This window comes from Alosa alosa, chromosome 2 (assembly GCF_017589495.1).
Source record: "Alosa alosa isolate M-15738 ecotype Scorff River chromosome 2, AALO_Geno_1.1, whole genome shotgun sequence".
Lineage (NCBI taxonomy): Eukaryota > Metazoa > Chordata > Actinopteri > Clupeiformes > Clupeidae > Alosa > Alosa alosa.
Genome location: NC_063190.1, coordinates 35554819 through 35570809, shown reverse-complemented (window position 1 = coordinate 35570809; position 15991 = coordinate 35554819). Strand labels below are relative to the sequence as shown.

At 42.9% G+C, this 15991-nt stretch overlaps 1 protein-coding gene across 6 annotated transcripts in view; it reads left to right on the top strand.

The window, feature by feature from the left end:
• The first annotated feature begins 22 nt into the window (after window positions 1-22).
• Window positions 23-15991, top strand: part of LOC125287608 (acidic fibroblast growth factor intracellular-binding protein B-like) — an 18191-nt gene continuing 2222 nt past the window's right edge. Inside the window, exons 1-9 of one of the 6 annotated variants that reach the window (XM_048233544.1) lie at window positions 23-150; window positions 3930-4023; window positions 6972-7059; window positions 7495-7693; window positions 8635-8761; window positions 12065-12165; window positions 12851-12984; window positions 14626-14734; window positions 15035-15098. In XM_048233544.1, the coding sequence (XP_048089501.1) occupies window positions 6975-7059; window positions 7495-7693; window positions 8635-8761; window positions 12065-12165; window positions 12851-12984; window positions 14626-14734; window positions 15035-15098 (819 nt within the window). In that variant the 5' untranslated portion in view covers window positions 23-150; window positions 3930-4023; window positions 6972-6974. Of the gene's footprint in view, window positions 151-3929; window positions 4024-6143; window positions 6632-6971; window positions 7060-7494; window positions 7694-8634; window positions 8762-12064; window positions 12166-12850; window positions 12985-14625; window positions 14735-15034; window positions 15099-15991 lie in introns of those variants that run through there. The other 5 variants (XM_048233552.1, XM_048233559.1, XM_048233535.1 and 2 more) reach the window with 5 other exon arrangements.

Sequence of the window (15991 nt, the reverse complement as noted above, 5' to 3'; positions counted from 1 at the left end):
GAGGAGGAGGAAGAGCACTCTGGCTGTGTGTAAACACCGCAAACACAACTACTATCACGAGGAGGAGGAGGAGGAGGAAGAGCACTCTGGCTGTGTGTAAACACCGCAAACACAACTACTATCACGAGGAGGAGGAAGCGCACTCTGGCTGTGTGTAAACTGAGTCTGCAGGTTCAGACAAGGTTCTTTATACGCCATACTGTATTGGGGTCACTCCAGGGCAGTGAAGCCCATCTTTGTGTCATGTACTGGATAGTTAACCTTATTTGGATTGCAGATGGCATATTCATCTATACATTGGTTGATACGGAAGGAACAGTACAAGAAAGAAGCTAGGCTCTACTTATATTGTAATAGTTCTCAGTATCACATGGGACCTCCTACTGTTGTGTTGTACTCTCTGTGGATTTACTATCACTTACCTGGCACCAGGTGTCTCTATAGTGGGTTTACTATCACTTACCTGGTACCAGGTGTCTCTATAGCTTTTTCTGTGTCGGCCGTTTGATTATGAATTTCAGCAGACAGTGGTATGTCAGCTCACACCGGTGGAATGCGGAATGTGGATTGTTGTAGGTTCAGAGACTGTGTATCTTCAAGGTGCTTGCACACTGCCCCAACAAACGCCAACTAACTCCAACAAACACAGTAGGCTCAGGGTGCACCATCAGTCTGTGTTTGTTGGGGTTTGTTGGGTGGAGTTGTTTGAATTCTTTTCACTGTCTGGGCACTGTGGAGCTAGCAGTTGGTTTTCTGAACACTGCAGCAAACAACTTCCAACTATAAAGGGGAAATCCGGCCGATTCTTCATGGATCCTGATCGCTAGATGTCGCTGAGTACTGTTGATAGGGAAAAAAACGACCAAAATCGGTGCTACCGAACTGGAGTAGCTGAAGCTAATGCTACAATGCTAGGTCTGGGTGCATCATCTAAACATGTCATTAAAAGTTCTGTGCAACATGAACAGGGCCCTTACGTGACAAAACGGTGCGTTTTCAACTAATTAATTGTGAAGAAACAAAGTTTGTACTGTCACATACATCAGTTTGCAGGAAAGCCCAATAAAGGCTGTTGTCGAGTTCATGCCAGCTTCGCAACGAAAACTTGAAGTTTATTTCCCCTCAAAAATAGGTATTTGAGCAATCTAATGGTTATGACCATATAATGACTATGTAACTACATGGAAACGAACCAAATGATGCCTAAGCTTGCACGTTTCTGAAAGCTAGCTCTATTCTTGCGCTGAAGTATCATGGGAATTCAGAGGCAAAAAAGGCACCTTTAGATGATGCCCCCAGATGTGGCATTGTAGCTGACTGGGAGTACTGGCCGTTAGCTGCAGCTACTCCAGTTCGGTAGCACCGATTTTGGTCATTTTTTCCCTTTACATACAGTACTCGGCGACGTCTAACGATCAAGATCCATGTAAAAATCGGCCAGATCTGTCCTTTAAAGCCTGTCCACCTAAGTGGCTGAATATAAATATGCATATTTGAAAATGATCAGTTAAAACAATTTACATACACATTATCACATGTCCACCCTAAATATAGGCCGTAGAAGTGTTTGGTGTCTGGAACACTCAATTCTATCAGTATCATGTGGCAACCGCACGTCTGGAACACTCCATTTTATCAGTATCATGGCAACCGCACGTCTGGAACACTCCATTTTATCAGTATCATGGCAACTGCATGTCTGGAACACTCAATTCTATCAGTATCATGGCAACCGCACATCATCGTATCTGAAACTGCATTTTCACTGTCCACACTACAACGCAAACCCGGCATTTTCAAATTCATGCACCTCAGAGAGTATTTTCAAGAAAAATATCGTTTTCAGTGTCAAATGGAGAAATAATTATGTATATTTATATTTCCCAGACTTACTATGGACAGGGCCTAAGAAAGGTTTTGTGGGGTGTCGTCTGGGCAGTGTGTAAGCACCTTTAGTTACATGCACACTGCCCAAAGCTGCTTAGGTCTATATGGGTGGAGTTGTGCTCAATGGTGGTGAAAGATAAGATTAGAAGATTAGAGTTCAGAACAATTAAAAATGACAAGTTTGACAGAACATGTCACCTGGGAGAGATGTGTGTGTGTGTGTGTGTGTGTGTGTGTGTGCGTGTGTGTGTGTGTGTGTGTATGTGTGTATGACACAGATGTTCTACAGTCCAAAGGAAACGGGAAATTCAGCGCTCAAAGGGTGACATGTTTACACGGTTTGCTGAAACATGTCCGGCTGCAGAGTAGAAAGCCTTGTAGTAACTTGCACCTACATAGCATACCAGCTGCTCTGCTTCGACTAGGGCATGACTCAAACCACAGGCATTCGCATGCACTGACAACACACACAGCTTAGACAGCTTCAATGAGTGATCCATGCTTACAGCAGCACTTTACTATAGCATGGTGTTATGCTATCATACAGTATATAACGCAAAGAAGCACTGTTATGATTTTTATTTGTTGAACACCGATCCTTCCTTATTTCCTTTAAGGGCAGGTATGTGGAACAGACTCTGTTCACCGTGTCAAGCACTGTGAAATATGGTGAATTGGTCGGCATAGATTGCTGACCTACGTGTGTTCACTGTCACTCTGCTGTGATGTTAGTTGGGACAGCTGCAGTGACCTCCTCCATGACTGGTACAGCCACTGCTCCATTAAAGGGACACCAGGCAAGCCTGATGCTTTTTCTCTACGAAACTCCCCCTCGCTCGGTCTGAAGCTCTTTTCCTTTTCTTTGCGTCTTCCGTCAAGGGTTTTCGCTGCTTCTTCGCCGGCTCTGCCATTATACACACGTTTGCAACAATCGCCAGCGTTTCGTTAGCCTGCCTCTGTGCTGTGGATGCAGGATGTAAACTGATCCTGCTTCGGTCGGCGGGTACGATACACTGAACTTGCAAGCCTCCCATGTTGGTTACTTATTAACACAAACAGTAACTTGCTCCTGCTGTTATTTCACGTCACATTGTTTGGGTTTGTATTAGTGGTCCTTTCATCACAGCTGAGAGGAACCTTTACCTGCTCCCTTAGGCTTTGCTGATTCTGCGAGATTCTTTCATTCTTTATAACTACAAGTCGAGCTTCTGGGCTTGAAGAAGCTTACAGTAGCTGCTTTGCTAGAATGTGTAGGCTGCACTGCGTTACTGCTTGTACTCCTTTGTACTGAAATGACACTGTTAGATATGGAGTCAACAACACTTTTGGGAGAACATTTATGACGGCATTATTAGTGTTGACTAAGTTCATAGCAATGGAACCTCGCCCTTTAAGACAAAACTGCAGGACAGTGTCTTCCCTGGGCCAGTTCCTATACCCGTGTGATGCAACCACATGGAAATACATTAGGTGTAATAAAGCAGAAATGATGCTGATTGGATCAGATAGACTGTTACGCATTGCACACCATAGTCATGCTACCGAAGTGTAGTTTACCAAGTGCAGATTTATTGTTATATATAGCAGTCGATTTTGTACGCATTTTATTTGTGGAAAAGCTAGTTTCATATGTTTGTACGCATTTTATTTGTGGAAAAGCTAGTTTCATATGTTTGTATTACAGTTTGTACTCAACAAGCAGACAGCTGGTTTATCTGCATGAAGATCAATAAACGCATACAAAATAAACAGTGTAGTCTTTTCATGCCACAGCATCTTAACCATAGGCCATGCATATATATATATATATATATATATATATATATATATATATAGGTTTTGAGGGTTGTGATATTACGGACAAGGACATATCATTATAAAATATTGTATTGCATTAAGTTAAGGAGTATAATTATAAATATTGTATTGTATTAAGTTAAGGAGTATAATTATATAAATATTGTATTGTATTAAGTTAAAATATTGTATTGTATTAAGTTAAGGAGTATAATTATATAAATATTGTATTGTGTGATGTCAAGGTATAACAGGCCCACTTGTGTGCCAGCACCTTTTCTCTCCGATCCCCTGATGACGTCATGGGCCGCTGTCTGAAAGTCCTGATCAAAGCGTGAGGTAATGAATGTCCAGTAAATGATTAAATAGGGTGCTCTCCCCAACACCTAAAGCAAACGTGACTCACTGTGCAAACAGTGCTGATGAGCCATGCACATGATGCAACAGCAGCCACATATGCACTGGTATACCCAGAGCCCATTTTCATTTCAGTTTAATTTAAATGGGACCTTCTCTGTCACAGTATGCTATAGTCCACAGTAGTCCAGTCCCCTTACAGGTCACACAACTTGGACAAAAGCGTCTGCTACATAAACAAAAGCTAATTACTAAGGTATTATGTGTTTGAACTATTCACATTTCTCAAACAGACTTATGAAGATGATGTATATTTGAATGACACAGTCACTTAGAGAAGAAAAACAATCTCAGCAGCGTGACCTCGTCAAGAAAACCAATGGGCGTAGGCCTAACTTTAGGCTAAAGGTTAACATGACCAGTTTCTCAAGAATGACAACAAATTATACCCAATTAAAGCCAACACCTTCTAAAGTAATCCAGTTGGCCAAATATGACATAAACAAATATCAAACGCCTAAAAAACAGTTTTCTCAATCAAGTTATGCACCTTTGCTTATAGAGCGAGAGCAGATAGCTAACAAATGTTCAGAAAAAGTCCTGTTGGCAAATTTGAGGAAAAGTCGGTAAAGGGTCTATTTCACACAATTTGAGGGTGCTGAATTCAAATATTTTGTTTACCAAGCTCAATTTTGAGTTTTAAGCTTGCTAATTAGCATAATTCACATACTTTTTGGTTTTACCATCAGATATCATAGGAATTGCAAAAAATAAGGCATTAATATAGGGGAGACCGGGGCTGGTTGGAACAGGGGCAGGTTGAAACACTGTTAATATCCAGGCTACTAGAGGGAGCTGCAACAAAATTCCAACACTAAATTGAAGGCCTTATTGAGTAGAGTAAACTCATGTATGTAACTGGTCTCCAGGTCATTAACCCTTTAGGTGAGAACTTTTTAATTTTGTAGTGTCAAGACTTAGAATATGCACCTCCCACTAAATACATCCTAGAAGGGTAATAGTTAGGGATATAAAAAAAAGATTAGAATTGATTGCTAGGGGACTCATCTATAATTTAAAATTAAGTTTGAAAACCTGAGGTGACTGATATTAGCAGGCTAACAGCATTTGTGCAAAAAAGTTTGACCTAATGTGGGCGGGGCAGGTTGGCACACTGATTTTGGGGTTGGTTGGCACATACATTCCCTATGGCTATTTTGTGACAAATCTATAAACTTGTATTTTATGCATAAAAACATCATCAATCTTTATTTTAACATTGTTATTGTAATTACTGAACATAGTTTTACATTTGGAAGCATTTCAGACATTTTCAGACAAATTTAAACATTTGAAGTTAAAAAAAATCGGTAGGGAGCAAATTGATCTTGACGGTGGGCCCTACTGAAGAAAAACACACAGGAAAGACATCAGCAAAGCCCTACAGGCAGTGATATAGATGAGCACTTTAAACAAAACCAACCAGCTGCTCAATGGCATATTAGAAGAGCACATTATCAAGCTCTAGTATAGAGGCAAGCACACATACCAAATTCAGTGTTACTAGAAGTAAAATGTTTTTTACCTGACGGTTGTTGCTGACGGTAGATGCAGTTCTGCATTAGGCTTATTCCGGCTAAGTTCATATGTACTGTAGGATATATTCTGAGTTGAAGGTTATCTGTGCAATTTGTTATTGTGATGAAATGCATTAAACACTACGAGTGACTCACTATGTTAGCAATAAAAAATATGGGTGGTGTTTTGATTAGAATTTCCGAGTTTATTAGGCTACATGTTAACTGTATTCATGTTCCCATTAAATACGTTAATAAACTATAGTATGGCTTCTTTAATGCTCAAACATGTATTTAGAGAACACTTTTATTTGGTTTTAGTGATTACTTTTGAAATCAACCCAATTTGGGTAAAAATAAGCAAAAATAGCCTAATCGCTATTTTATGTTAAAATGCTGATTATGCGGCTTAGAACTCAGAATTGAGCTTGGTAAACAAACTATTCAGAATCAGCACCCTCAAATTAGGTAAGAAGGGTGGTTTACCAACTTTTCCTCAAATTTGCCGTCAGAAGTTCTCTTCTGTGAAGCTGCTCTCCCTCTAGTACAGGAACTTCTAAAGCGACCCAGCCATTAAGTTTACCCTCCATTGCGATAGATGGCAGTATTGAGTCTTCTCACTTAATACAAGAGGTGGGACTGACCGCTGTCCGAGGTTGCGAATTGTGAAAAAACATCAGTGTGTGTTGTTGAAGGGCTCGATGGGGCGGGTTTAATGCTTTAGATCTACAATTAAGTAGTTTCAACCATTACTTTTGGGTTACCATTACAGTTGAAGCATTGGTGTTGTAATAGAGGATATTGGCTGCAACGACTTTGGACATTTTAAGTGCGCAATACAACAACAAAAGATAACTGTATAGGTACAATTCAATTCCGAGTTTGCAGATGCAGTTCTTCGAGCAAGCACGGAGACTTTACCTTCTGCATTTTGGTGTCAGCTAACCTTTGTTTTTTCCCGACTGTCTCAACCACACTAAAACAGCTGAGTAACCTAACTCATAAAGCAGTAGGTAAGTGTGTGCGAGTATGTTTCGTGGCCCTATCCTGGCAGGGCTTAAGTAAGGCGTTAACTAGCTTTGGGAGTTAAAATAGTGTCAGAGGGATCAATGACTCTTATGCGCTGGCTTCTTTTAACTCGGGAGTCAAGTTCACTGTTATGGTCTAATACATCCCTTGACCAGAAGCCTTTGAATTTTTATTTCCACCAATCTTGCGAGTCCGGTCGAACACGGTGTTATTGAAGGCGCTACTGGGAAATTGCCATAGCTATAACTGCGCAATTGTGTGTGTGTGTGTGTGTGTGTGTGTGTGTGTGTGTGTGTGTGTGTGTGTGTGTGTTTTGCGCAACAGATCATGTCGGTGGAGCTGGATGTGTTTGTGGGAAACAACACGATCATGGATGAGGACGTCTACCAACTTTGGCTGGATGGATATGCAGGTATATTAGCTTAGCTAGGCTTGATAAAGTTGACCTGGCAATTCATAACTTACGGGCAAATTGGGCACTCTTTCCTCCTCTTGCACTCTTATAGTAAAAACTGCACTTAGTGACTGATAAATACTTAATGACACATCTCTCTCTCTTTCCCTCCCCCTCTCTCTCTCTCCCACCCTCCCTCCCCCTCTCTCCCTCCCCCTCTCTCCCTCTCTCCCTCCCTATTCCTCTCTCTCTCCCTCTCCCTTCCTCTCTCTCTCTCCCTCCCAATTCCTCTCTCTCTCCCTCCCCTCTCTCCCTCCCCCTCTCTCTCTCTCTCCCTCTCCCTTCCTCTCTCTCTCTCCCTCCCTATCACTCTCTCCCTATCACTCTCTCTCTCTCCCTCTCCCTCTCTCTCCCTCCCTCCGTCTCTCTCTCCCTCCTCCTCTCTCTGTGTAGTGAATGATGCTGTGCGACTGCGTATGGAGACGGGGGCGTTGCGTGACTGTGACGTGAGCTCAGACGTGGTGCACAGCGACACCATGGACCAGTTCCGAACCTTCCACATGTGTGAGAAGCTGCTGCACTGCCCGGCCAAACTGGGCAACCAGCTGCTCTTCCAGATCCCTCCGCAGAAACAGGCCATGATGATAGAGAGGTACACAGGGCACCCATACACCCCCAGATCCCTCCGCAGAAACAGGCCATGATGATAGAGAGGTATCTACACAGGGCACCCATACACCCCCAGATTCCTCCGCAGAAACAGGCCATGATGATGGAGAGGTACACAGGGCACCCATACACCCCCTGCAGAACTGGCGCTCAGGCTGTTGGCACAGTAATTGGGAGGGTCTCCTCCAGATACCCATAATGCATCAGCCACAGACCAGAAGCAGATCAAGGGCTTTTCTCAAAGTCAAGGACTTGTGCTTGGTAGAATGAGTCCTGCCGAGTCGAATCCTTCAAAGACGAGGCAAGGCTTCTTGTTAGCATACCGAAAACACACAATGGAACAGACTAGCGAGTGTGCAGGAAGCTGCAGGTGCATTATTAAAAATCATGTGTGCGCACAGGATTGTGGGTGTTCCAAGCATGCAGAGGATACACGCATGCATCCTCGAAAATCTCAGAAAGAAGGACTCAGTACTTGATAGAATTTTAAAGCACCCTTAAACATTGGAACAGTGCTTAGCGAGATTTGATGACGTAACGTCCTTGAAAGAGCGGCTTTGAAGGACCCATCCTTGACTTTGAGAAAAGTCTTGTCCACCGCTGCCTCTCCTGTCTGAGTGCTGTGCTTGATTGGTTTGGTCTGTCTGATTGGTCTGGTGTGTCTGAGTGCTGTGTTTGATTGGTCTGGTCTGTCTGAGTGCTGTGTTTGATTGGTCTAGTCTGAGTGCTGTGCTTGATTGGTTTGGTCTGTCTGATTGGTCTGGTCTGTCTGACTGCTGTGTTTGATTGGTCTGGTGTGTCTTGAGTGCTGTGTTTGATTTGTCTGGTCTGAGTGCTGTGTTTGATTGGTATGGTGTATCTGAGTGCTGTGTTTGATTAGTCTGGTGTGTCTGATTGCTGTGCTTGATTGGTCTGGTCTGACAGGTACTATCAGTTCGACAGCGCCTTTGCCAGGGAGGTGCTGGGCAAGAAGCTGTCCAAGGGTGTGAAGAAGGACCTGGACGACATCAGCTCCAAGACCGGCATCGGCGTGAAGAGCTGCAGACGGCAGGTGGGCCAGACGTCGACGACTCTTACCGTCACTTCACACACACACACACACACACACACCCTGACTGCGACTCCACACCATCTTTTATGACAAGAGAGCAGGCAGTCTGGAAGGGACCTGGAGCTGATCAGACTCACTGGATCAGGGCCTCATCAGAGCCGTATCAGGGCCTCATCAGAGCCGTATCAGGGCTGGATCAGGGACAGATGAGAACCTGAGGTGTGTTCAAATTCGCAAACATAGGCAAACGTTTGCAAACAGATATCTATTTGCCTTGAGTTTTTGGCGAATGTTTGTGAACAGTCTCAAACATTCTGAGGAGGTAGTTCTCTGTGAACATACAGTCAAAGATCCTTGATTACTAGCAAGATAGAGCAACGTAATTCGTTACTATGGGAGCAAAACGGGACAGTTCCGGTCTGCATAAGTGGGAGTGTCACCTTACATCACTAAATAAACTTTCTCTCTTAATAAGCAATAAGAACAGATAAACATAATTGTGTTCACAGTATTATTGTCTATAATCATGTATGATACCAATGAATCATTCTTTAGGACATGATATGAATAATTTAATTAGTCATGTGAACCGAGCTAGCTAGCTAGCTAGCGCTAGCTTAAAAATGCTATACAAGTGGATGGGAGTAGCTATGGCAATACAGCTATCGCAGCTAACAAGTGACTAGTAGTTGAAGGACTTGGCAAACTTAATATACTGTTGCAAATTCACTTGAGTATAAACTATCCACTTGAACTAATGTCAGTAATGTTATTCAGCTAGTTGTCATTTCAAAGAAATTACACTTCTCCGTTTAAAATGTTACCTTAGCTAAGAGGCTAGCTAGCATGCTAACAACCAGGACAGTAACTGGCAGCAGCATGGTCTGATATTAAGTTATTTTATTACAAATCGAGCGCTAAAAATTACACTTTTAGGATTGAAATGATCCCAAACACTTACAGATTATGACAAAATTTTCCAAAAAACCCTCAACAAATCTAGAAAGACATAATGACCAATTTATTGGTAAAATTCCACAAGTCTCCATTGACATTAGTGCAGCGAGGGTTTACTCTGGTCTGCATAAAGGGGATTTTCCCCCTCCCCTTGCAATAATCAAGCGGAAGTGTGAGCGTTTTGCCTCTCAGCTCGCTTTTAACCCTCTCTGATACAGTGGAGCTGGACGTGAGCTGGATAAAGTGTTACTATGACAATGGAATGTTTACACCAAATCGTTCAAATTGAACTGTTCAGAGAAAACATGTTCACCACAAACGTTTGCCACTGTTTGCCAAATCTGAACGTACCTCAGATCAGGGCCAGATCTGTATGAGATTGAGCTGCCATGCTGGATGCAGGACGCGCGATTTGATTCACACTGCTAAGGCAGCCTGGAGACCATGGAGCAAATTTTCGCCTGAGATAGGGGACCAATCACAGAACAAGGGGGAAAGCAAGACGGTGATGAGCTATGCACAGACGCATTTCATAGACATCAGTGGCACCCAATAAACGGATCTGGGCATTTTTTTCAAATACGAGAAAATTAACGTTTGGTTCCCAGACCACGTCTCATTGAGAAGTGGTGGTGCTAGCCAGGCTAGAATGTACTTGTAATTTAAGTATTTTAAAAACTGTCAAAAGACTTAATTAGTTGAATCAGGTAATTTAGTTCATTAGCTGAATTAGCTGCTAATTCAGTTTTATTGTATTTACTGATAATTATCCTGAAACGTCCTTGCCTCATTGTTTAAGTTATACACTGGAAAAGATGTTATATTCCTGTTCTATTGGTTGGGTGCTTCCCGATGCAACCAATCAGCAAACTAGCCTAATCAATATGTGCACAGCAACCAATCAACAAGCTAGCCTAATCAATATGTGCACAGCAACCAATCAGCAAGCTAGCCTAATCAATATGTGCACAGCAACCAATCAACAAGCTAGCCTAATCAATATGTGCACAGTGCACAGCAACCAATCAACAAGCTAGCCTAATCAATATGTGCACAGCAACCAATCAGCAAGCTAGCCTAATCAATATGTGCACAGCAACCAATCAGCAAGCTAGCCTAATCAATATGTGCACAGCAACCAATCAGGTTCGCTAGTCTAATCAATATGTGCGCAGCAGGGTGCAGGATACAGCACCAACACACAGCAGCGTGGCAGCCCCAACATGTTCCAAATGTTGTACACGGGATCCGTACGTAGGCTGTCTCTAGTCCATACTGCTAAATACAGCAGCACAACACATTTACATACCAAATGTATTTGCATGTAATTTACATGTACTGTAAATAAGCACATTTTCATGTAAATCAATGCAATGCAGTTAAATACATTTAAATTTAACATGCAGACAAAATAGGAGCAAGCATGTGATACAAGAGAAAACATGTACAGAACCAGGCAGTCAGACAAGGAGACGTCAGGAGCTATGCTAGTCACATGTGTTAGCCCATATGCTAGCGGTCAGTCATATGTGTGTTAGCCCATATGCTAGCAGTCAGTCATATGTGCGTTAGCCCATATGCTAGCAGTCAGTCATGTGCGTTAGCCCATATGCTAGCAGTCAGTCATATATAGCCCATATGCTAGTGGTCAGTCATATATAGCCGATATGCTAGCAGTCAGTCATATGTGTGTTAGCCCATATGCTAGTGGTCAGTCACATGTTTTAGCCCATATGCTAGTGGTCAGTCATATGTGTGTTAGCTCATATGCTAGTGGTCAGTCATATGTGTTAGCCCATATGCTAGTGGTCAGTCATATGTGTGTTAGCCCATATGCTAGTGGTCAGTCATATGTGTGTTAGCCCATATGCTAGCAGTCAGTCATATATAGCCCGTATGCTAGTGGTCAGTCATATATAGCCCGTATGCTAGCGGTCAGTCATATATAGCCCGTATGCTAGTGGTCAGTCATAGGTGTTAGCCCTGGCAGTATGTGCTCAGTTCAGTGGGAGAGACCCTGGGCTGGGGAAGCGCAGAGCTAACAGCTGCCACGCTCCAGGAGCAGCTTGTTATTTGCTGAAGTGTAGCCTAGTGCCAAGTGCCCTGACCTTGGTGGCTAGTTTGTTATTTGCTGAAGAGTAGTGCTAAGTGCCCTGACCTTGGTGACTGGTTTGTTATTGATAATTTGGCTGTGGCTGCCATGTCACTCTAAGGCTCGTGTAAAGGTTTCTCTGGATGTTATGTCTGGTAAGTGTGTTGATGTTGTTATGTGTTTTGCTGTTGTTGATTTGGCCATTTTCTGTCACTGTTGTTGTTTCTGAGTGACATCCTTTTCTGCTCAAACAGTTTGACAACTTCAAACGAGTGTTCAAAGTGGTGGAGGAGCTCAAGGGCCCCCTAGTGGACAATGTGAAGCGTCACTTCCTGCTCTCTGATTCTCTGGCCAAGTAAGCGATTCTGGCTTCCCAGTACTAGCACTGTAAAAAAAGACATATAACATAGTGATAAATACAGTGTTTCCCACAGAATTGAATTCTATTTGTGGTGTTAGGTGACGTGGTTATGATGCTAACGGATTTAATCACTATTTAGCCAGTTGTCTTCTATGCCAACAACAATCCTTGCAGGACATGCATGCAGGTTTGATGAGGGACAGAGAAGGAGAGGCTGTGCAAAGGTGCACATAGCTCTACAATGAAAGGATTTCATTCAATATAGTACAACTTGGAAAATCATTGTATGGTGGTCTGTGTTGATATTGTGGTGGGCCGCCACAAATAAGTCAATGTATGGGAAACACTGAAATAACAAACAATAATAAAAGCACCACAAATATGTGTTTGCGGTATTTTGTGAGTGAGTGAGTGTAAAGGTGGAGCTCTTGGTCACTGGTTATAGTTTAAATGGTCTCTATGGAAGGTCTGCTGTATTGTACTGCATTGGCCTGTATTGTAAACTAGGCTGGATGTCCGAGAGGAGTTTGCTTCAGAGCAGATGTGTCCCCCATTCTGAGGAGCTGGTCTCTCCGCTTTCAATAGAGATAGAAATAGAAGTGGAAATCTGAAAAGGCAGGTCAGCTGTGTGTGTGTCTGTGTGTCTGTGTGTGTGTGTGTAACATTGCGCTCTTCACAGGGATTATGCTGCCATCGTGTTCTTCGCCAACAGTCGATTTGAGACGGGCAAGAGGAAGCTCCAGTACCTGTCCTTCCAGGACTTCGCCTTCTGCGCTGGGCAGCTCATCAGCTACTGGACCGTGGGCGCTGTTGGTGAGATGCATTCTGGGACGCCTCTTTTTCAGATGTACACAGGAGAGGTGTTAAATCCTTGTGCTATAGGTCAGGGATTACCCAGCGGCCAATGAACAACCAAGCCTATTTACCATCAAAAACAAAATCACCAACAAAGCCTTTGTGGGCAAAACACATGGCCAAAAGTCTTTGAGAGCATTTCCCTTTCTTACCAAAACGTAAGATACAATGTACGCGAGTCTTACTGTCCGTGGGAGGCTCTAAGGAGCGCTGGTGCCACTCTGCTTGGGTTCAAGTCGATATTGAAGTAATTTTAGCTTCCACCTTCTTCCTAAAAACGCCAGCCTTCGTGCACAGGGGCTGCACAAAATTAGGAGGGCAGGATTGTCAGTGCCTGAGCACATGTTTTGGTACAACTGAGGCACTCATCTTCAGGTGCTTTTTGACAGCGATGTCAACTAACAGGAAACTGGTTTGCCAACTTTAAGTCAAAAACGGAAGTTTGTTACACAAATGCACAGCACCCTTTGGGCAGGCTATCGGTAATAATGACTCCGTGTTGATGAACCACTGTATCATTATTTAAAGGGGAACTTGGCAAATATTTAAACGTAATAAACCCGTTTAGAAATCATTTGGATGGTTAAATGACGTGTTCTGGTGAAAATGGTGACTTTCCCCGCTGCCCCTAGTGTCCCCAGGCGGAAAACCAACCTTGCAACATTGAGACTGCCGTCCCGGAAAGAGAAGTGAGAAACAAGAAACTCTTGTTTAAATTGTGTTTCTTGTAACATCCACATTGTCTGCCGAACTTATGCTAACCGTTTTGCTAGCTTGTAAACAAATCCATGTGCTTTATCGTTACCTTTTCCCACAATTTGAAATAGCATAATGCACAATTTCTCCAGCAGAGGGGGAAATCCTGCCAAGTTTTCCTTTAACTCATTGAGTGCCTATGCGTTGAGTGCCAAAAACGTAATATTACGTTTTAGCTTTTTTTTTTAATTACTTAAACTAGACACTCTAACACACCTTATATGTGATTTTGGAAACTCTGTGATGAATGGAAATTAAATATATGACGATCGAAAACTCATTAAAACGCACAATCTGGACATTTTATCTGGACATTAAATCTTTAAACTCTGCTTTTGATGGTTGCCGCTTTGGGTTAAATCAGTGACAGATGCACGTCAGGTCAAAACCATGCCATTTTCGTGGGTTTATCACTAGATGGCAGTCTCGCCAGGTCTCGCTAGGTCACTTCCCGGAAACTTTACAGGCAACACTTCAAATTCCATCAAAGACGCTACATCTCCATTTCTAGAAATAAAACAGGGATTTTGATGAAAACCAGCCACTGTTTACCTTGGGATTTCTTAGGAACAGAGGCATGTAGAAATAAACGGTTTGTACCACTGAAAGCTTAAAGTCTCACCTTTCAAACAAGCCATAGTATGTGTCCATAGCTATAACATAGAATACGCTGTGGCTCTATAAAAATCGTCAACAATGATCAAGATTGCTGGCACTCTGGGCCAAAGCTTCCGAAAACAGCACGGCATTCAATGAGTTAAGCAATGGACTAGTTCAAGTATAGTTCATAAGATAAGACCTTGTTTTGTCTCCTCACCTCTGCATGTGTTCTGCTGTGTCCAGATAACATGATGGAGGACATGGACGTGGATCTGGAGACGGAGTTTCTGCACAACCTGAAAGATCTGAAGGTCCTCATCAATGACAAGGACTTGCTGGACCAACACAAGAGGTATGCCTGCTGGCCTCTGCAGGGTTACCTGGGCCACAGCATGGACACGTAGGGGTTGTGTATGTGCAAGTAGAAGGATAGCTAGCTAGGTGGTGTAACATGGCTTGGAACCGAAGGGTTGCCGGTTCGATCCCCGACCAGTAGGAAAAATGTGGGCGGGGGAAGTGGTTGAGCACTTGTGTGTGTGTTTGTGTGTGTGTGTCTGTGTGTGTGTCTTTGTCTGTGTCTATGTCTGTGTGTGTGTCTGTGTTGGTACCTCTGGGTTTTGGATGTATATGTATCTGTGATTTCTTACAACAGTTTGGTGTGTGCCCAGTTAAGAGGGAAGATAAAAGTCTTCAGTGAAATGGAGGCAAACTTTAAGGTGAGGATCGCACTCCTACTCCTGACCACTACGCTCTCTTAACAGTTCTGTTCAGTAGTCAGTAGTGTAGTCTACATGATACGCAGGACTATGCAGTATACCCCCTGCAAAAGCATCACCATCTCAGTATACCCACTTAAAAAGCATCACCATCGCAGTATACCCACTTAAAAAGCATCACCATCTCAGTATTCCCACTTAAAAAGCATCACCATCTCAGTATTCCCACTTAAAAAGCATCACCATCTCAGTATTCCCACTTAAAAAGAATCACCATCGCAGTACCCCCACTTAAAATAGGCAAGGATACGTATTAACATTTGGTTGATCACAGTATACCCACTACAGCTAATTACTACACCACAGTATACCCACTACAGCTAACTGCTACATCACAGTATACCCACTACAGCTAACTAGACTACATCACAGTATATCCACTACAGCTAACTAGACTACACCACAGTATACCCACTACAGCTAACTAGACTACACCACAGTATACCCACTACAGCTAACTACTACAACACAGTATACCCACTACAGCTAACTAGACTACACCACAGTATACCCACTACAGCTGACTGCTACACCACAGTATACCCACTACAGTTAACTACTACATCACAGTGTATCCACTACAGCTAACTAGACTACACCACAGTATACCCACTACAGCTGACTGCTACACCACAGTATACCCACTACAGCTAACTAGACTACATCACAGTATACCCACTACAGCTAACTACTACATCACAGTATACCCACTACAGCTAACTGCTACACCACAGTATACCCACTACAGCTAACTAGACTACACCACAGTATACCCACTACAGCTAACTAGACTACATCACAGTACACTCACTACAGCTAACTACTACATTACA